The sequence below is a fragment of the Labeo rohita genome, unplaced genomic scaffold, assembly GCF_022985175.1.
Source record: "Labeo rohita strain BAU-BD-2019 unplaced genomic scaffold, IGBB_LRoh.1.0 scaffold_79, whole genome shotgun sequence".
Classification (NCBI taxonomy): domain Eukaryota; kingdom Metazoa; phylum Chordata; class Actinopteri; order Cypriniformes; family Cyprinidae; genus Labeo; species Labeo rohita.
Window position 1 is genome coordinate 573,925 of NW_026129733.1, and position 23,179 is coordinate 597,103.

General features: G+C 41.5%; 1 protein-coding gene across 1 annotated transcript in view; it reads right to left on the reverse strand.

Annotated features, from left to right (window-relative positions):
- Window positions 1-23,179, reverse strand: part of pamr1b (peptidase domain containing associated with muscle regeneration 1b) — a 137,942-nt gene that overhangs the window by 86,934 nt on the left and 27,829 nt on the right. Inside the window, 1 exon segment of the mRNA XM_051104763.1 lies at window positions 6,594-6,708. Coding sequence (XP_050960720.1) covers window positions 6,594-6,708 — 115 coding nt within the window.

The window sequence follows — 23,179 nt, forward strand, 5'->3', positions numbered from 1 at the left end:
TTTGTAATGCTTTATTGGGTGGTTGTTCTGCACGCTTAATAAACAATAATAAATAGAGTTCTTACTAGAACCAGAAAGTATGACCATATGAGCCTGGTTTTGTCAACACTGCACTGGCTCCTCATTAAATATCGTATAGATTTTAAAATCTTGCTAATTACTTATAAAGCCCTAAATGGTTTAGCTCCTCAGTACCTGAGTGAGCTCTTATCATATTATAGTCCTTCATGTCCGGTGCATTCTCAAAACTCTGGCAATTTAATAATACCTAGAATATCAAAATCAACTACGGGCGGCAGATCTTTTTCTTATTTAGTGCCCAATATCTGGAACAATCTACCTAACACTGTTCTGGAGGCAGACACGCTCTGTCAGTTTAAATCTAGATAAAAGATCCATCTTTTTTAACCTGGCCTACACATAACTCATTTCTATAACTTAAATCCATTAAAGGATTGTTAGGCTGCATTAATTATGTCAACCGGTACCGGGAACACTTCCCATAACACCCATTGCATTGTAAGAAGAATGGCATCTACGTTAATATTAGTCTGTTTCTTTCTTATTCTGAGGTCACAGTAGCCACCAGATCTAGTCTGTATCCAGATCAGATGGTCACTGCAGTCCTTCTACAGCCCTGACTGTCAGCGGAGACCACGTTAACTAGATGAGCCCCAGAGACGGATCCCCAGTGAAGACCTTGTCACCTAGACAGGCACAAGACCACAGGAACCAGATGAATCCTCTGCATCTGGCCAGAGGAGAACTGGCCCCCTGACTAAGCCTGGTTTCTTCCAAGGTTTTTTTCTCCATTCTGTCACCGATGGAGTTTTGGTTCCTTGCCGCCTCTGGCTTGCTTAGTTGGGGACACTTAATTTCAAGTGATATCGTGTACTATTCAAACTAAACTGAGCTGAATGATGACATCATTGAATTCAATGATGAACTGCCCTAAACTGAAAAATGGAGTGTTTACTGTTGCCCTTTTGCATTATAGTTGCACTATTTCCTATCTAATACTGTACAGCCGGCTTTGTCACAATCTATATTGTTAAAAGCGCTATAAATAAAGGTGACTTGAGGGTGGGGGACCTGCATACATTCTCAGTCAACGAATCGTGCCTAAAGTTTGGTCCAGCTGATTCTCATGTTACCTTGAGACCCTTGCCTGGTTATGTGCTCAAGGTTCCCACCACTCCTTTTCTAGATCAGGGCCCGTATGTATAAAATGTCTCAGAAATGCTCTTAACCCTCTAAGCGCCAAAGTCGCAAAATTGCGACAAGACGTCATACTCATTAAAATAGACTGTAGTTTCTAATATGGTGTAATATCTCATTTGTATTCCCTACCACTAGATGGCAGACATGTAGTACTTTGATTATAGACCAAGATTACGTCATGTTCCTGTTCAACATGTTTGAGGAAACAGCAGAACAAGTGAGCTATCGTATCACTGATGCAGAAGCAGTTCAATTCACAGCGTGCGAGTGAATTATGAGATTTGTGAGAGAAAATCGGCAAATGGCTAATAAAAAGTTGTACTGTAAGGATGTGTTGTACATGTTATTCGCCAATTCTGACTCTGAGGGGGAATATATGCCTTTTGGAAATGACGATCGGTCGTCTAATAATCGCGCATCTCCTGGTATATCTTTGCAGCGCAATGGTGCTGCCGTCAAGGCGAGAGTGTTCACGCAGCACAAACAAACGATCATTTCAACCCTTTGTGCATTGCTGCATTTTTCCAATTTTCTAGAGAAAAAACTTAATTACTACTTTTATTTCCCCAATTAGAGCATTGATTTGTAAAATGGAAAAATTTATTAAGTTTCTTACTTGGTCAATTACAAAAAAAAAAAAAAAAAAAAATGCTTAGGGATCAAGTTGGTATTGCTTTATCAATTCCATATCATCATATAACTCCAATACTTCATATGTTCATTGGAAAGTGTGCGTCTCCTCCTCTTTGCTGACATTTTGTTACTCCTAACTACAGTCATGTGAAAAAGTTAGGACACCCTATTGAATTCCATGGTTTCTGTATCAGGACATCATTAAAAAAAAAGTGGTTTTAGGCTGGTCTTAAAATTTAGAAAATAAAATCTTAGATGAACAACAACACATGACAAATTGCACCATGTCATTATTTACTGAACAAGAATAAAGCCAAAATGGAAAAGCCGTGTGTTACAAAGTTAGGACACCCTTACTGTTGACATTGGAATTAAGAGGATAAATAACAGTCAAGCACTGCTAATCAAATACCTTCGATTAACTGATCATCAGCAAGTATGAGCGCCTCTATAAAAGCATAAGCTTTGGCAGTTTGCTGGTCTGGAGCCTTTAGGTGTGTGTTAACACAATGCCAAGGAGGTAAGACATCAGCAATCATCTTAGAGAAGCAATTGTTGCTGCCATCAATCTGAGAAGAGTAATACAGCCATTTCCAAACAATTTGAAGTGTGTTTACAAGTGAAGGACATTTAAAACAGACACCTCTCCTTCCAGGAGTGGACGTCTCAGACAATTCACTCCAAGATCAGACCGTGTAAAGCTCAGAGAAATAGCAGACAACCCAAGAACTACACCTCAGACTCTACAGGGCTCAGTTAACATGTTAAACGATAAAGTTCATGACAATACCATTAGAAAAATATGGGACAAAAATGCATGTTTGGAAGGCTTGGCAGAAGAAAGCCTCTTCTACCTAAAGAAAAAACATTGCAGCACAGTTTAGGTCTGCAAAGTTGTATCTGAGTAAAACACAAGTCTTCTAGAATAATGTCCTTTGAACAGACGAGACCGAAGTGGAGATGTCTGGCCATAATGCACAGCGCCAAGTTTGGTGAAAACCTAAAGAGCGTATCAGCACAAACACCTCATACTAAAAGACAAGCATGCTGGAGAAGGGCTGATAATTTTGGGCTTGTTTTGTAGACACAGGACCTGGGCACCTCACAGTCATTGAGTTGACCATGAAATTTAATAGGGTGTTCTAACTTTTTCACATGACTGTAGGTTAGGAGACCTCTCCAGCTCTTACAAAAAATTTAGGAGCTGAGACCTAGTCTTAACACTTAGGAACTTTTATGAATCACTCTTAATCTTAAATCTAGGAATAAGAGTAAAATGACATCATTCTTAAAATTTTGTCACACTTAAGACTAAACATTTAGTGGCTTTATACATACAGCCCCAGGTGGTGAACCTGCAAGTATTAGCCTCAAAGGAGGCAGACCCGGCCCTTGCGTTGCTGTGTTCTGTCCACACCTTGCGCGTTTACGTGGAACATACCCAGAGCTTTAGATGCCTCAAGCAGCTCTTTGTCTGCAGAGCTGTGGGCTGGGTGACACCTAACACCTTTGCAAGTTTCTATATCCTCAGGTGGAGCCCTTGTCCTCCCGTGTGTTTAATTGGTAAAAAGGTAAATTGTGGGAGGCCGGCTTGGTGTTCGGTTCGCGACGCCATTCCTTTGGATGCGTGTGCTTATTTCCAGTTATTTCCATCAGTGAACTCTGGGTCCTCCGTTCCCCATGCAGTTGCAGATTGGACAGAGAAATCTGTTACTGTGTCTGGTAGTGGGTTTGCCATCTTCCCCTCTGGACTTAGCATTGTGTCCCCTTTATTCCTTTATTTTTCCTAGATAATTCCAAATGACCTTACATTCTGTTGTTGTGCTCTGCCCCCCAATGGTTGCTACAAAAAAAAAGTTACGTATGGCGTTGGGAAAGTTACGTATTGAGTTTCATTTGTTCTGACACGCTTGCCTGTCAGCATTTGCAACCTCAATTACGTAACACAGTTCAGGTTGTGGCATTTTCCATAGGGCCCCCTGACGTTAGCCAACGTAACGCAGAATGTGACTGACTGAAAGGGAACGTCTCAGTTACGTATGCAACCCTCATTCCTCGAAGGAGGGAACAGAGACGTTACGTCCCTCAAGCCACAACCTCGAACTGCATTAAATGTTGTGATGCGTCTTGGCTCACCAGCACAAACCTGAATGTGTGAATGCACGGCACCATCTTATATACCCATATGTATGGAGGAATTCCACTCGCCAATTCTCATTGGACTTTTGTTCTAAAGCTGAGACCCCTGACGTCAGTTGACATAATGTCTCCATTCACTCCTTCAGGGAACAAGGGTTACACACGTAACCGAGATGTTTTCCTCCAGCATTTGTGATATGTGATAGAGTAGAAGGCTGCATTGGGGTTGGGATCTCACAGGACACAAATCTCGCAGTCCAAATTTGGAAAACATACACTACAATTCTAAACGGAAAGTGTCTGCTCTGCACCATACAGCCTGAGCTACCCAGTCTGCGTTACAAAACTAGCCCAATGGCCAGTCAAAACCAACCTGAAGTAGAGCAGTGACCATATCACAACTCAAATTTCCATACCTAAAATACGTTGTTTACATTAACTGCACATTGATCATAAACACTTAAAAGATACTTAAAACGGTTAAACACTTAAAGATAAAATACTTCCTACCAGTGGCACCTCTTCACTAAACTTATCATTTAGTGGACTTGATAACCCTGCATCCAACACAAGCTGCAGGAGATTTTACTGATCATGGGTTGAGAGTAAGTAGAGATGACTGCCAAGACCATGGTGGAAGATTTGCTGCTCAACAGATCCTGAGCTCTTTGACATATATCTTATCTTGTAATATGTGCTGCCTGTACAAAGAGTATGCATGTTTGCGAAATCGAAAAGGAATGTGAACAGCCAGCACTTATTCAAAAGTGATAGTGGCTCCCTGATGTGCAAAAAATATATACAATATTAGAGTGTTTGTGGGTGCGGGCAGGAGTCAAAAATCACAGGAGTGGGTGGGAGTGGAACACACACACGTGGTGGCAACAGGAGGTAATTGTTAAATATTCAGTGGGAACAGGTTAAAGAAAACTGGATGACTAGTAATTTCCTACTGCTAAATTCTGGGGGGAAAATCCATCCCAAAAATCTACATTAGACCTATGCTGTCAATGTCAAATGCAGAAATGTTAATTAATGCGGTTATCACCTCAAGGTTAGTTTACTGTAATACTTTATTTGGTGGTTGCTCTGCGTGCTTAATATACAAACTCCAGTCAGACCCGTAGCCAGCTATGAGGTCCCCAAGGTCTGGACCTTGGTAAATTTTCAAAAATACAATTCGTTCTCTGAATGACTAATTTGCTGTTTAAAACTCCTCATATGGATGTCTGCATGTGTAATTCAGTTTAGATAGCTTGCAAGTATATGAAAAGAATTTGACACTGCTGGAGTGAATGAGGCTTGAGAGTACTTTGAGTGAAGGTGCGGGCACAGCCTTGGTGTTGCCACCTATTATAAAAATGTAATTTATTTTTATAGCAATATCTGGCAACATTGCTTTGCCGGAGACTAAACTGACAGTAAATAAGCCCATGTATCTGTATTGCTGACAGAATATGACATTTGGTAAGGGAAACGCCAAAAAAAACCCCAAAAAAACAAACAAAAAAAAAAACCTGATATTATCTGTCAGAAACATTATCAACGCAAAAGCATTTGACACTAGTACACATATCTGTAGAACAGGTAGGTTACAGAAAAAAATGAAATATGCAAACACCAGCCATGAATAAGTCTATGCTATGTCATACAGTATAGTAGTTAAACTTTCACAAATCATGCTAAAAGATTTATAAGAGCACCACACAAAGTTATTGTCTGAATAGTAATTAACCTACAGCACAGTATTAACAAATTATTATGAAAATATGTATGATGGTATATATAATAGTAACTAAAATTATTATTGTCAAGATTCACAAATATTTTACACTTTTACTGTTTTAAATACTAATAATGTTGAAAATACTATCAATACACTTCAGTGTCTATCCAAACCATTTGCATTATAGGTAGGTGCTCGTTTAGTTCAGTATGAGCTATAGGCATCCATTCATTATGAACTTTAACATACACTTCATTTGCACTGAAAACATAAGGGCTCCAGGATGTGAAGTTTTGTCTGAGCATGTCAGAAGCTGCAATGTTCCACTGAGATGTCATGTATGGCACTGAGATGTAATGTATGGCATAACATTTCAAACTTAAAGAATACATTAAAGAAAAAGAAATGCCATGTCAGAAATTATAAAAAAAAAAAACAAAAAAAAAAAAAAAAAAAAAAAAAAAACATAGTTTGACAATTAGATGGAACATTATATAATATGAATTTAGTTCAAAACAAGCTGTTTTACTTTTTATGATGTGTTCTGTGTACTGTAAATTTATATGTTTGCAGCTTTTATTACTGTGTGTTTATGAGTGTTTCTGTATAATTATCTCTCTAGAAAAAAACGTGTAACACCAAGCAAATTGTTTCCTCGTGGTTTTGGTGTGTGTGTTTACTTATTTAAACATATTTTGGGGACAAATGTGTACCCTGGAATTAGGTAAATCTAACAAAACCTCCTTTTGTGTGTATCCTCAATATGTTTAAATGTGTGTGTGTGTGTGTGTGGGAGTGAGTGAGTGAGTGAGTGAGAGAGAGAGAGAGAGAGAGAGAGAGAGAGAGAGAGAGAGAGAGAGATATCAGTTCTCACCTCAGATCAATGGTAAAAGGCCGGTCTACTTTTAGTGTCCATTCACAGCGGGCATTGTTTGGGTAACTCTCCAGCACCAGGTGACCCTGCCTCTTATGAATAACCCCTCCACATGCTAAAAAAGGAAACACAATCAGTAAAATTGATGTGTCAAATGCATTAAAATGTAGTGGTGTCAAAATGAGTGTGTTAATGCAGGCAATTAATTTTTTTAATTTTAACGCATACAAAATATTTAACGCAACTAATGTAGGGGCAGGGCTAGGTTTGGCCACCCCACCTACAACCGCTAAAGAATTGCGTTTATTTAGACGCAGAGCGTAATAACAAGCACATCAAATAGGAGACTTTTCTTTGAGTCAAACGAGCCCAGAAATGATACTGGTGACGAGAAACTTTAGTAGAAGGTCAGATGAGATGTTGTCAGGCTATATGTCAGTAAACATTAATCTTTCTGTCCTGTCAGCCTTTATACTGTGTTCATAGCGCATGCTCTTCAAGTGCACACACAAATATGCCGGTGCGAGCTGTATTAGGCTATAACCTATTAAAGCACTGTATTATATTCAAACCCAAATGAAACTATGAGTATGTAGTTAGCCATAGTTATGTCGTCAGTTAAGTCATGAAGTAACAAACAAGGGTGACTAAAGTGGCCTTAAAACTGTGCATGTAAGTGTTTATTATTTAAGAGTCACCTTTAAAGCAATTGTCAGATCAGCTTCAAGTTCAGCAACGGCAGCTTTTTGGCTATATTTTCTTGCTGAAGGGCACAGCTATATGACAGAAATTATAATGGATTTATGTAAAGATTGTTTTAAGTTCACTTAAATTACAAGTCTAATAAATGTTAAATTGAAAGCTCTCGATTATACTGTAATGTTGAATGGCCATAGTCAATGGTTAAATGTTAGGAAAACATTCATAGAGACTTAGTTGGTATCAGTGATACTTGCCTTCAGTCATAAAAAAAAAGATGGCATTAAAGAAATATCAAAAATATACTTTCTTTATGTTGTTTCTACATTAATTTAAAGATTGAATGTGAAATTATTGCAATATAAAAGTATAATTAAAAATGATAATGTTAGGTGGGATTAATCGCAATGAATTTCAGAAAAAAATGTTTGATTAATTAGTCTTTTTTTTTTTTTTTTCATTGTTCATTGACACCACTAATTAAAAGCAAAGTACCATATTTGTATTGTGCGCTGTCCAGGAGCAACAACATTACGTGTGTTTAACAATATCTAAGATTACAAAGTCAGCATCAGGCATGTAAGCAGGAAGAACAGTAGTATGTGTCTTACAACATTATAAATTATTATACAAATATGTACATTTATTGGAAGAATACCACAGTGGGTATGGCAATTGACATGTTCTTGTGGTTTTGTCAGATCAGTGTGTTACCCATCTGTTGGCATTGGTCAACGCTTGTTTTTGGCAACTGAACGTTATATATTGCTGTTTGTCGGGTTATGGAATGTCTAAGGAGTAATTAACTCATTTGTTTATTACCTCATAACAACTGCAACTCTTTACAAAAAGGTTGAATTATTATCACAGGAGAGTTTGATTGTATTGTTCCCTTTTACTTGTTTGTTAGGCAATAATACCAAACACAACCAAACTGTTAACTCATAAGCTCAAACCAAATAGTCCAAAGCATGAAAGTCCATGAATAGGCTCATTGGCCGCAACACACAAGTCCCTTAGTCCATAGAAACAAAAAGTAATGATACAGATAATACTCTTCAGTCTGTTGTGCTTTTCTGCTTATCCTGCAGCTAGGCCTGCATCACAGGGCGACACTCCGTACAACACCCCTTGCTGGACTTCCCAACTAACACGGTTGACATCATCTGTGATTCCGATCCTCCCCTTTAACTCACTCACCTCAACATCCCGACTCTGGGCTTTTAATATCTTTGCCATGGTTGATGGAATATCCAAATGCCAATGGGAGGATTTGTCATCAACATATATCGCTAAGGAGATGTTGCAATGTTGTGCTCTCAACAAGGCATCAGGCACTACATTTATCCTTCCCTTCTGGTACTGTACCTGAAAGTGAAACCGCTAGAGCCTTAAGGTCCATCTCATCAGTCGAGAGGTATTTTGGGTGAGTTAAAAACCCAGGACAAGGCAGCATCGTTCGTACACACCACGAACAGAACTCCTTCCAGGTAGTGGTAACACTTTTCTTGACAGCACATACCACTGCAAGGCACACTTTTTCTGAGGTGGAATAATTCACCTCTGCACCCCTCAGTCCCCTCGTGGCATTTGCAATCACCTTTTCTTGTCTTCTGATGTTCTGAGTTAGAACCGCCCCAAGGCCAACTGAGCTAGCATTTGTCTGGACCTGGAAGCGTTGTGACATATCAGGTTGAGCTAGTATAGGTGCATGTTCTAGAGCATGTTTGAGACTCAGAAAACCTAAAAGGGTTTCTTTGGTCCATGCCCACTTCACCCCTTTCCTCTTAAGGTGATTCAGAAGCAGCCAGTTCAGCAAAGTGGGGAGTAAATTTGTGGTTCCACCCAACCAACCCCAGGAATCTCTGAAGTTCCAACAGGTTTTGCTGGGACAATTATGTCACCTATATAGATGAAACACACCTTTCCTCAGTGATGCCTTCTCACATCATCCTATTAATCTCCCTTTCCATTACCTCTTTTTTTAAGGGAGGAACTCTATAAGCTTTCAACTGTTTGTGTATGTTATCTGTTGTTATGATTTGAAGGGTGATAAGTTCTTCCAAGACTTCCAGAACAGACGGTTCTGAAAGCATTTAAAAGTAAACTTCCTGATTAAACATTAAAGCACACTGGTGTGATAAACAGTACAAATTTTCACAATTTTTTTTTTTTCTCATATTGTGAAAATTATTAACAATTTTTTTTTACTCAAAAAATGAGGTACCTACTCTCAGAAATATGAGGCCTACGGTTAATCAGATGCAAATAAAAACACAAAACCAGTCCTAAATAAAAGAAAACAAGTTGACAAAAAAAATGAATCCAATTTTTGGTGATAATATAGCATAATGAGAGATTTATAAGCAGTTGTTTGGAGTCTGGTCATTTTTAACCGAGAAACCACAAGTGTGACTAGGTGAAATACAACCCACATAAAATTATGAAAATTTGAAAAAAATAAAAATAAAAAATTCTGAGAAGTACTTATGAACAAAGTACTTGTGTGAACAAAGTCAGTATGTGTCCAATGTGATAACGTTAACTAGTATTTTTGGGAAAAAGAAAATCTTCTCCGGGTCAATTTGACCTGAAAATGTAATTTAGAAAAATGTTTGGAACATATCTTGTTTGTTAATTTAAAGTTCAAGGTTTTTGTTGTTGTTGTTGTTGTTGTTGTTGTTTTTTATGTGGTGACCAAGCGGATAGGCGGCAGAGTTGATCTTTTTGATCAGTTTAGCCTTCTCAAATCATCATGACTTCATGAATCCATAGGTATTAACACTTCCATAGGTATTAACACTTACACTCATTTACTTACTACTTGTTTTCTTGCTACGTGTACTGTGTTAGGCTAACTGAGACTTGTAATAGCACTTGCATGTTATTGTTCTTTTGTTGATTTTGATTGCTTCCATTGTCCTTTTTTTGTAAGCGTCTGCTAAATGTCTAAATTTAAATAAAAGTGTGCTGTTATGTGTATATGCATTTTCTTTTCTTTTTCTTTTTTATCAAAGTGAGTAAAGAAGGTTCTCAATAAATGAAGCTCTGTTTTATATTGTGTGCACTTTATTGATTGTAATGAGAAAATCTGAGATTAAACATGAGGACAATTTATTAATCCATTCCTTCTTTTCAGTTTCAATGATGTAGCCAAATTCTGGCCAGGTTTAATGTATTTGTTTCCTGTTTTACTTAGACCTAAATAATGGGAACAAAATTACACAGTGCCTCACATTTTTCTAAAATAAAGGAAATAATTCTTTAAATATGCAACAATTTTTCCCCACATAGTTCTCTGTCAAAGTAAAGGACATGTAACAAATAAAGTATGTGGGTGACAAAAATGCATGCTGTTTTATTAAAGGAATTTTAAAATATAAATAAAAAAAAAATATTTGTGACAATAGAATATTGACATTTTGCATATAAATCCATGTCACCTAGCTTACTGAAATAGGCTACCACTATTAATGCTCTGGTGCAAAGTAAACCACCATTTCTGTAAGGTAATATAACACATGATTCATATTATATAAATAATACTGCACACCTGTTAAATGTTTCAAATCTAAAATATGGTATAATACTGTGTAGCTTAGAGTAAATATAAGCACAGGCTCATAGACTTGTAATTTATCTTGCTTTAACTTCATTAGTACTAAATTTGCATCTGTGAATATGAAATATTTCAACTACAGTGGTTTTCTTTCATTTTCCACCAACTGCAGCTGTCAAATGTAACACATTGGAGAGGCAAAGCTGACGGCTATTTGCGAAAATGTGCTATGATGTGTTGGCTTGATAACTTGTGGTTAAAGTGGCACTCAGCATAAGCTGCAAATGCACTTTGCAGACGCAGTGGCAGCAGTTAAAAAGCTCTTTTGTAACGCCACGCCAGCAGAGGGATTGACTCTCTGTTACCGCTCCCTCTGCTGCTTCATGGGTTTGGTGGCCATTTAAGGAGGCCTAAACCAAACAGGCCTTCGCGAAGTATTGTTTTGCTGTGTGGACTCTACTAAGCGTTTTCTCTGATTTCATTGCCTTGTTTTGTTATTTTCCACAGTTTTGTTTCTTGTCATAGTTTTGCCTTGTTTTTGCCATTGTTTTGTTCTGTTTCATTGCCATAGTTTTTGCCTTGTTCCATTGCCTTGTTTATTTGTCACTTTTGGACTGCTCACTGGTATTTTGGACTCTGCCTGTTTATTTTGGATTTTGCTTTTGTCTTGCCTACGTGTTACTGTTTGGAGATTGACCCTGCCTGTCTTGACTACGATCTGTTTAATAAAGCTCGCATCTGGATCTTACACGCTTCCCTGGAGTCCTGTTACAGAATACTTTGCCTACCAAAGATCCAGCGGCTTACAGAACACACAACCCACAATCACCATGGATCCAGCATCACGCCTTGTTCAGCTCCGTCAAGGTAACCGGCCCATTGAGCAATACGTTATGGATTTTTTTGAACTGTGTCACTTGGTGGACTTTATAGAAAGTTTCCTTAAGGACATTTTTTACTTTGGATTGAGTAAATACATTTCACATAGGATGCTAGGTCATCACCCGCACTGGTCCCTGATACGTTATACAGACTTTGCCTTGCTTCTGAGCGGTTCTGCGTTTACTGTGGGGATCGTTGATGAGAGACCCTGCCATCCTCCAGTATCTGCCACACCCAAGTGCGCACATGTGATGTCTGGAATCGTTAACATCATGCCAGAGACCACTAATGCCAAGCCTGCCAAGCCAAAGTATGCTGAAGTCATGTCTATCATGCCAGAGCCTCCTCATGCCAAGCTTGCCAAGCCAAAGTCTGCTAAAGTCATGTCCACCAAGCCACAGCCTTCCCATGCCAAGTCTGCCAAGCCAAAGCCTGCTCACGTTATGTCTTCTGCTCCAAGGCCTGTTCACGTCATGTCTTCTGCTCCAAGGCCTGCTCACATCACGTCTTCTGCTCCAGGGCCTGCTCACGCCATGCCTGCCATTCCAGGGCCTGCTCACGCCATGGCTGCCGATCCAGGGCCTGCTCACGCCATGCCTGCCCTTCCAGAGTCTGCACCTGTCATCCCCGAGCCTGTCCACAAGATGGCCGCCATCCTCGAGCCTGTCCACAAGATGCCTGCCATCCCCGAGCCTGTCCACAAGATGGCCGCCATCCCCGAGCCTGTTCACAAGAGTCACGTCTGAGTCCCCGGCCAAGATGGCTGCCATGCCTAAGTCACATCAATCCAAAATCATCTCATTTGAATCTCATCTCATATCTGCCGCACCCAAAGCTAATCAAATGATGCCTGATCTTCCGGTGTCAAGTCAAGTCAGGGCTGCACTTCCAGTGCCAAGTCAAGTGACAGCTGTGATTCCTGAGCAACGTCCAGTTACAGCTGTTGCTTCTGAATCAAGTCAAGCTACAGCTGTAGTTCTTGAATCAAGTCAAGTCACAGCTGTTCTCCATGAGTCAAGCCAAGACACAGCTGTTGTTCTCCATGAGTCAAGCCAAGACACAGCTGTTGTTCTCCATGAGTCAAGCCAAGTCACAGCTGTTCCCCATGAGTCAAGCCAAGTCACAGCTGTTCCCCATGAGTCAAGCCAAGTCACAGCTGTTCCCCATGAGTCAAGCCAAGTCACAGCTGTTCCCCATGAGTCAAGCCACGATACAGCTGTTGTCCCTGAGTCAAGTCACGTTACAGCTGTTGTTCCTGAGTCAAGCCATGTTGTTCCTGAGTCAAGTCACGTTACAGCTGTTGTTCCTGAGTCAAGTCAAGTTACAGCTGGGTTGTCTATGTTATGTCAAACCACAGCTGATTTCCATGAACCAAGCCAAGTTACAGCAGATCTTCATGAGCCAAGTCAAGTTACTGCTGTTGTTCCTGAGCCAAGTCAAGCCACAGCTGACCTTTATGAGCCAAGTCAAGCCACAGCTGACCTTCATGAGCCAAGTCAAGTCACAGCTGGTCTTCACGAGCCAGGTAAAGACACAGCTGTTCATCACAAGTCAAGTCAAGTCACGGCAGGCCTCCCTGAGTCAAGTGAAGTCACGGCAGACCCCTCTGAGTCACGTCAAGTCACGTCAAGTCACGGCAGACCTCCCTGAGTCAAGGCAAGACATAACAGCACCTCTTCATGACATGGCTACTAGTACAGAGCCCACGCTCCCAAGCCACGCAGAGCCCACGCTCCCAAGCCAGATGTCAACAGCGTCCACACCCTCAAGACCAGCAGGCATCCCACTATCTACTGTGCTGCCTGTAATAGCTATCGCCATTTTAAGCGTGTGGGCTACACACTGTACTCCAGAGGCCTCGTCTGTCCACGAGTCTGCTCCAGAGGCCTCATCTGTCCACGAGTCTGCTCCAGAGGCCTCATCTGTCAAAGAATTTGCGCCTATGCCTCCAGAGGTGTCAGCTCATGCTGTAGATCCTCCAAAGGAGGCGGCGTCCACCCATGAACTCACTGCCACGTCTAACCACGAGCCTGCGCCAATGCCCCCGGAGGTGGCGGCTCCGGCTGCAGAACCTCCTATGGGGGCGGCGTCCTCCTACGAACTCTCTGCCCATCATTCACAGCCAAGAAGGCCTATCATGAACTCTCTGCCCATCATGTCACCGCCAAGAAGGCCTATCGTGAACTCTCTGCCCGCCATGTCACGGTTTAGAAGGCCAATCATGAACTCTCTGCCCATGATGTCACGGCCAAGGAGGCCAATCATGAGCCCTATGCGCTGTTATGGATGTCACTAGTTCCACTGTGGATATCTTTGCTCCTGTCTGCTCTGTCTGCTCTGTCTGTCCCGCCATGGCTCCCTGTTATGCCTGCTCTGCCTGCCTCGCCATGGCTCCCTGTTATGCCTGCTCTGCCTGCCTCGCCATGGCTCCCTGTTCTGCCTGCCCCGCCATGGCTTCCTGCTCTGCCTGCCCCGCCATGGCTTCCTGCTCTGCCTGCTCTGCCTGCCCCGCCATGGCTGCCTGCTCCCCCTTCTCCACCATGGCTCCAGGCTCCTCCGAATCAAGCACGGTGGATTTCTGCTCCAGTGGTACACTGTCTGCCATTGCTCCATGGCCCAGGCCTTCCAGTGTTTCACTGTCTGCCATTGCTCCACGGCCCAGGTCCTCCAAGGTTCCACTGTCTGCTACTGCTCCACGGCCCAGGCCCTCTAGTGTCCCATTGTCTGCCATTGCTCCACGGCCCAGGTCCTCTGAGGTTTCACTGTCTACCAATGTACCACGGTCCAGGTCCTCCAGTGCTTCACTGTCTGCCACTGCTCCATGGCCCAGGTCCTCCAGCGCTTCACTGTCTGTCCCTGCTCCACGATCCAGGCCCACCTCCTCTGCACGGACCTGGCCCTCCATCCCACCCCCTGTTTTGCCTCTGTTCCCCCACCCTCCTGGACTGTTGTTGTTTTGAGCGCCAGGAGTCGCTCCTAGAGGGGGGGATTCTGTAACGCCATGCCAGCAGAGGGAGCCCTCACCCATTGACTCTCTGTTACCGCTCCCTCTGCTGCTTCATGGGTTACTTCCTGTTTGGTGGCCATTTAAGGAGGCCTAAACCAAACAGGCCTTCACAAAGTATTGTTTTGCTGTGCGGACTCTACTAAGCGTTTTCTCTGATTTCATTGCCTTGTTTTGTTATTTTCCATGATTTTGTTTCTTGTCATAGTTTTGCCTTGTTTTTGCCATTGTTTTGTTCTGTTTCATTGCCATAGTTTTTGCCTTGTTCCATTGCCTTGTTTATTTGTCACTTTTGGACTGCTCACCGGTATTTTGGACTCTTTTGTCTTGCCTACGTGTTACTGTTTGTTTGGAGATAGACCCTGTCTGTCTTGACTACGATCTGTTTAATAAAGCTCGCATCTGGATCTTACATGCTTCCCTGGAGTCCTGTTACATCTTTCTGGTTGGCCAACCACTGTATGATCACAGGGAGAGTTTGACTCTGTTGTTCCCATTTACTTGTTTGTTAGGCAGTAATACCAAACACAACCAAAACTATATGAAAAATGGTCGTTGACCTAGTTTTATTAGCAAAAAGATATTTCCTTCAGTTATTTTCACATTTCATTATGCCCACACTGTAAAAAAAAAACTGTAACTGCATATTTTGCAGTTCTCACATACTCACATACTAAAAAAAAGCTATTTTCTTGAAACTAAAATAAATAAATAAATAAAATGTTGTCCCAACTAGTCAAACGTAGTTGTCTGAACAAAGAATTTCATATTATTGAAATGTTAAGGCAGTGGTGGGGAACGTTGATCCTCCAACCCTAATCAAACACACCTGAACAAGATAACCAAGGTCTTCAGGATACAGGTTGGTATTTTTTTTTTCTAGATTGGAGCTAAACTATGCAGGGACACCGGCCCTCCAGGATCAAGGTTCCTCCAGGATCAAGGATCAACAATAATTCTATAACAGTGCAGTTACTGTTATAGGATTATTGTTTTTTTCTGTTTGCTGACATCATTTAACATGTTTGGTATTGTTTTGTCATTATTGTTATTTGTTGTACTGTGATGTGAAGAGCTCATCTTTTTAACAGTTGTTGATTGCCACCATTCTTGAAGTAAGTGTTGTGTCTACTTTTGAGGCCTGGAGTATGTTCAAGCATTTAAATCCCTTTTCTGGGTATCTCAGTCTTGTAAGATATTTTACAAACAAAGACAGTGTTGTCTGCATATTAGACTATGTTGTCCATTAAGTTTTCTATAATAATTAACTGTTTGTCATTCAAAGTAAATAAACATAAAATTGATAATGTGGTGACTTTTTTACACTTTTTTTTTTCCCTTTCAGGAAACAGAAAAAAATAAATAATAAATTAGCTCAATAACAGTAACTGTTGTTTTAGTTGATGTGACAAGATTTTTTTTTCTTTTAGCAAAATAAGACAATCAGCATTGCATGACCAAAGAAATTTACATTGGCTTAAAGTATCTTTACTGAAAAATCTATTGGTGAGAGAACTCAAAAGTCTTCAAGTTGCCTTATTTATTTATTTATTTATTTATTTATTTATTTTTTTACAGTGCATTATAATGCATTGTACAAGCTTTGGTTATTTTCACTGTTCATTTTATTGTTCTGTCCTATTAATGGCACAATAAAGCTCAGGACTGTAATCACAAGATGTTTTCTTGTAACAGTGAATGGAACAACTTGTTATGCATAAATCTTGTAACAGCAATGAACATATTTTCTGAAATACAAGTGCCATTTTTTTATCATCTGCAACAAGCTGCAAGTGTAACAACCACTGAAGAATTCTATGCTGAATTTCAAGAACCAATGGGCCCAGACAGCAAAGAAGGACATTATCTATGTGATTGGAAATTTCAACAGCAAAGTGGGAAGCCATGTCGAACCTCACATTATGGGCAGCTGTGGCTTGGTTAAGCGGAACAAAGCTGGAGATCGTTTAGTTCAGTTTTGTCATGAGAACCAGATATGGATTACCAAAACTGGCTTTAAGTGACCAAAACAGCATCTCTACACCTGAATAGCACCAGATGGGATACACTGGATTGGATACCAGATTGACTATATCTTATGTAGTCAAAAACAGAAAAGTGCTATTCTCATTGCAAAAAACATTCTTCGGACCTGACTGCATGACTGACCATCAGCTACTGGTAATAAAAGCCAAGCTCAGGTTGGACAGGATCAAATGGGACATTGTCACACCAAGATTCCAAGCAGACAAGATGTCACCTCTGTATGCTATAGAAGTGAAGAACAGATTAGATGCATTTACACTTGAAGAACAACAGCCAGATGAACTGTGGAATGATATTGTGACCAATATCACTGAAATCGCACAACAACATGTTCCATGTGTGAAGCCCACAAAGCAGAATAACTGACTGGCAGAAGGAACCATCAAAATAGCCAAAACAAGGAGGCAGGCCAAGGTGAGAGGAGATAGAGATGAGACTACATGGCTAAATGCGGAATTTCAATGTGCAGCCAGGAAAGATAAGAAAGAATATTGGAATAAGTGATGCAAGGAAATGGAAGAGGACAATAAGAAAGGCCACACCCATGTCCTATTCACCCTTCTGAAGCGGATTCGGACACCCTACACTGCCTGGCAAGGAACAGTTAAATGCGCCAACAATCCATCAAGAACAGGTGGAAAGAGTACACAGAGGATCTGTATGCGAACCTAAGACAACAAGTACAGCAGCACCCTTGTACCGATATTGAACCTGATATTCTTTAGGAAGTTGTGTGGGCACTGGAAAGTCCCTGGAATTGGTGGAATTCCATCAGAGATGCTGAAAGCAGTCCCAATCCCAGTACTCACTGCACTGTGCCAAGCCATCTGGAAAGGCTGTAAATGGCCAAAAGACGGGAAGCGGTCTGTGTTCATCCCAATTCCCAAAAAAAGGAAACACAAGCAATTTCTTAAATTACCGCACCATCACCTTGATATCACATGCCAGCAAGATTTTATTGAAGATCATTTAACAGCGGCTGGGGAACTACCCGACACTCAGGGTTCAGGAAGGGAAGTACCGAGAGTACCAAAAGGACATGTGCTTCATTGATTACAGCAAAGCATTTGACTGTGTTGAACACAACAAGCTCTGGACTTCACTGGAAGAACTAGGCATCCCACTGCATTTAAACATGCTGATACGATTGTTATACACCAACCAGGAGCCATACACCAACTGTCTACACAGCATACGGTAATACAGAATGGTTCAAAATTGGCAAAGGTGTACGACAGGGCTGCACCTTATCACCTCTTCTAATCAACTGTATGTGGAAACCATCATGAAAAAGTTAAACCTGGACAAGTTAATCATCGGAGTTAAAATTGGCAGCCGTAACATTAACAATCTGATATACGCAAATGACACCACCCAGCTTGAGATCAACGGTGAAAAAAAAATTAATTAGTCAAAGATTTTATCTTCCTTGGATCAGTGATTTAGCAGGATGGAGGGTGCACATCTGAAATATTGCACTGGGTCACAGCGCAATGGCGCACATGATCAAGATCTGGAACAGCAAAGATATTAGCCTCTCCACAAAGTATAGGCCATTGTGTTGCCCATCATCATATATGGTTGTGAAAGCTGGACAATGAGAATCACTGAAAAAAGACAGATTGATGCATTCGAACTTTGGTGTTGGAGAAGGCTGCTGTGAATTCCTTGGACGGTGATGAAAACCAACGCAGAAGTCCTAAACCGAATCTATCTAGATATGTTGCTTGAAGCCAAAATTACAATGCAACAGTTAACATTCTTTGGACATGTCATAAGAGCCGATTCATCATTGGAAAAAACTATTATGCTGGGACTGGTCAGCAGAACATGCAGGAAAGGCCCTCCAAGGACACGCTGCCTGGATACCATCCAGATGAACACCGGCATGAGAATGAGTGTCCTCAAGGAACCAGTAAAAGACAGAAGGATGTGGAGGATGCAGGCCTATTGAGAAGCCAAGAGTCGGACACAACTAAATGGCTAGAAGAAGGGAACCATGATTTAATGGATTCATTGAGTCCATAATGAAAAACGTTCTTTAACACAATCTCATCCAAGGGTACTTGATAAGACAACTCACTGAACTAATGGACATACTCTTCAATAGGAAGATCTCCTTGCTGAAGGTGCAGTTGCTGGTCGAAGGAGTCCATAATTGGCCTGGATAGCTCCATAAAAGCTGCTGGATCTGGGGTGGCGAAGTCTTCTGTAATGATGAGCACTGACAACAGAGTTGGAGATCCAGATTGCAGAATTATTATGTGAAAAAAAAGCATGATTTGAACATGCTAAATGGTTTTAAAAAAATATAGTCACACTCATGGTGTTACGGAAGGAGATTCACACAGAGGATATGAACACAACGGGTGGTATTTATTGATTGTTAACAATGGTAATGAAACCAATGGCAAGCAGACATTCAGTGAAGACGTTGTGGATATTAATGCATTGAATACTGACAGTCTTGTTCCAAAGGAGATCGTGGAGATGATGGTCGAATAATGGAAAACATCACACACCTCGCCGAATGATTTGGAGACTCACAACAAAGATGTGGTGGGAGACAACGCTGGACAGGAGCACATGAGGTAAGTACACGAGGAAGGTAGGTACATCCAGGTAGAAGTAGCAAAGGGAGTCCTCTTCGTATGAATGAGACCGGACACTGGAGTGAGGTGAGGTGTGTGCTTATGAAGGCATCTTGATTAGCGGTGCTGACCTGTGTGCGTGATTAGTAATCAGGTGAGGGTGTGCGCCGTGATTGGTGAAAGAGCCTGGCTGATCTGTGACACATGGGGCCTCACTTATCAGTCTAACATGGAAACGAGCACAGATCCAAGCTCACAAATAAACTTACGACAGAGTTCACATGTGATTCACGAAACACTTATATGCTTCCAATCGCATTGTATGAAAAATCACGTTGATAAGTGTGACAGTAATACTATGTGGCTGGCTATGCAATACTTACCTGACTCCTTACCTGTGTTTATTCACCTCAAAGATATTACAACGCTCTGTTCCCAGTGTTTCCATCAGCTCCACTGCTCCTTCACTCCTCTGGATCATTTACAAGAGAAAGACACCAGTCATCATACAGCTAAGAACCCTGATCCCTTTTGAATCCTGGACTACTCACCATTGGACTGTTGCACTGATTACTCCAGTTATACAATTCTCCACAATTTTCTATGCTGTACGCAAGTTCAGGCTGATGTGAGATTTGATTGTAGCCACCACTCACATCCAAATTGATAAATTCCAAGTTTTGTGTAGAAACGACCATATGGCCAATTTCCTGTCGTATGTTTGTTTCGTAAACAAGGCCCATGGTCTTTGCGAGCAAAACTGACCGCCATAGGAAATGAATGGGAAATCAGCAAAAATCAGAAAATTGACAGATTATTTTGTGTGCATAATCTACAAATTTGACACAGTACAGAAGAAAAGCATACAGCAGTGAATGGGTGACACTCTAAATCATCAAACCTGCGAAATAGACACACACACACACACACACACACACACACACACAGAGTCTGGTCAGCTATCTATGTAGAGACTCTTCATAGGAGTAATGGTTTTTATACTGTACATATTTTCTATCACCCGACACCTAAACCTACCCGTCACAGGAAACTTTTTTACTTTCTGAAAAAAACTCATTCTCATAAACCTACCCATACCACCAAACCTGTCCCTAACCTTACCAGTATCCCACCTTAATAGAAGCGAAAGTGTTTTACAATAGAATATGACAACAATAAGTACATTGTACTTATTGTTTGCTATAAGTACATAGTAGTTAAGGCCACCTAATAATATAAAGTGTGACCATGCAGAGATCATGTTTGTGACTGAACTTATTAGAGACGTGCTAACATTTCTGACTTGTCATAGCACCAGACATGGAAGTAATCTTTTTTTAAGTAAATTTTCCTGAAGAAAAAAAAAAGTTACATTTCAGGTGTTCAGGTGTAAGGTTCACAAATAAAGAGCACACAAACACACAAACAAGTCTGTACAGTCCTTATCGTATATTGCCCGTTGTAATGCATATCTCTTTTTTAAACACTTTAGTCAGGTATTATTCTTGGTTTGGTGACAGAGATCTGACACTCCTATTGTCTTGTCTTTGTGTGTGGTGTGGTTTTGTGTGCGGCGCTTGATGTTCGGATCCCCCGGACTTTGAATTAGTTGGTTAATTAATTGGTTTTGGTTTAATGTCAGGCTTCAGACCTTCATGTTTTTTCTTTCTTTGTGACTGAACGGGATGAACAACAGCTCACTCTCTGTGTGCTCCGACGTCTCTGTGAGTGTGAGGTGCCGAGTTTCACTTGGGCCATATGCTATTCTGTCCGTGTGTTGTTGTGTTCTGTGCAACACATGCTTGTGTTCATCAGAGGCCATGCACTGTCATGTTGCGATCTTTGTAGCATCTGTGTAGTTGTAATATTCCAATTCTCATATTTGTTTTGTGTATTAATAATTATATCTAAAACATATATGTCAAAATATTTATTATACATATATAACAATATGCATTAAATGGTGTAAATTTATGTGTGAAAATACAAAATTGTTCTAATTTCTAAAAGGTTTCATATATTTGATTGTTGATCAGCTGACTTTCTCAGACCACATTGCTAAAACTGCCCGGTCCTGCATGTTACGAATCTGGTCGGTGTTCTGCGGACCGCTCACCACCAGATGTCACTCTTACCTTACCCACACACTCTGACTGTTGCACCATACTCCGGACTACATCTCCCGTCATGCATCACGCTGATTGCGTCAACTCATGTGACCAATCAGCGGCACTATAAAAGCCCCGGTCTTTCCCCAATGCAAGTCACGGATTGTTGTTGTTGTTGTATTTCTATTGTTAGCGTTCCCTAGTTTCCTTGTTCCCTAGTTCCTAGTTCCCTCGCCTGGCTCCCCCCGTTTTCGTCTGTTCGCCGCCTGCCTATTGGACTCTAGCTCTTGTTTATTGGTTTATTCTCCTAGCCCAGCCCCTTACGGATTACGTTCGCCACGGATCGACCCTCGCCTGTTTCACGGACTTCTATTGTGCATCGCCTTCGTTATACCTGTCTGCCATTGTTGTTTGACCCTGCCTGTTCGACCATGTATCTGTCTCGTCCCCTGAATAAAAGCTCGCTGATGGGTCCGCTCGCCTCTCGTCTCTCATCCCTCTGGGGTCTAAGGTTGTTTTGGCACCCAGGAGAAGATTTGACATGCCCTGACATTTGTGCTTTTTTTCAGTATCTTAAAAACATATTAATGACTAAAGTCTGATTACATTGCCATCAGCACAATCTGGGCTACAATAATATGCAAGCAACATTAATGTGCCTGTTTGTGTTTTTGAGAAAATAATGTTTATGTGACTAGTGAAAAACTAAAAACACTAAAAAAACACTAACGGTGACTCGTGAGAAGCGAGATAGATCCAGATGCGAGCTTTATTGAACACAACGGAGTCAAGACAGGCAGGGTAGGTCTCCAGACAAACAGTTTTACGTAGAGCAAGACAAAAGCAAAATCTAAATGAACAGGCAGAAGGTCAAAATCCAAGTGAGCAGTCCAAAGTAGCAAAATAAACAGGGCAATAAAACAAGGCAAAAACTATGGCAATGAAACTAGACAAAACTATGGCAAAGAAACAAGGTAAAACTATGACTAAGAAAATAACAAAACAAGGCAATGAAATCAGGAAAAAACACTTGGTAGAGTCTGCACAGGCAAAACAATACTTCGCCACGCCTGTTTGGTATAGGCCTCCTTTAACGGCCACCAAACAGGAAGTAACCAAAGAAGCAGCAAAGGGAGCGGTAACAGTCAGTCCATGGGTAAGGGCTCCCTCTGCTGGCGTGGCATTACAGAATCCCCCCCTCTAGGAGCGACTCCTGACGCTCAAAACAACAACAGTCCAGGAGGGTGGGGGAACAAAGGCAAAACAGGGGGTGGGACAGAGGGCCAGGTCCGTGCAGAAGAGGTGGGCCTGGATCGTGGAGCAGTGACAGACAGTGAAGCACTGGAGGACCTGGACCCTGGAACAGTGGCAGACAGTGAAGCACTGGAGGACCTGGGCCGTGGAGCAGTGACCGACAGTGAAACACTGGAGGACCTGGGCCGTGGAGCTGTGGCAGACAGTGGAACCCTGGAGGACCTGGGCTGTGGAGCTGTGGCAGACAGTGGAACATTGGAGGACCAGTGCTGTGGAGCTGTGGCAGACAGTGGAACCCTGGAGGACCTGGACCGTGGAGCTGTGGCAGACAGTGGAACCTTGGAGGACCTGGGCCGTGGAGCCTTGGAGGACCTGGGCCATGGAGCTGTGGCAGACAGTGAAACAATGGAGGGTCTGGGCTGTGGAGCAGTAGCAGACAGTGG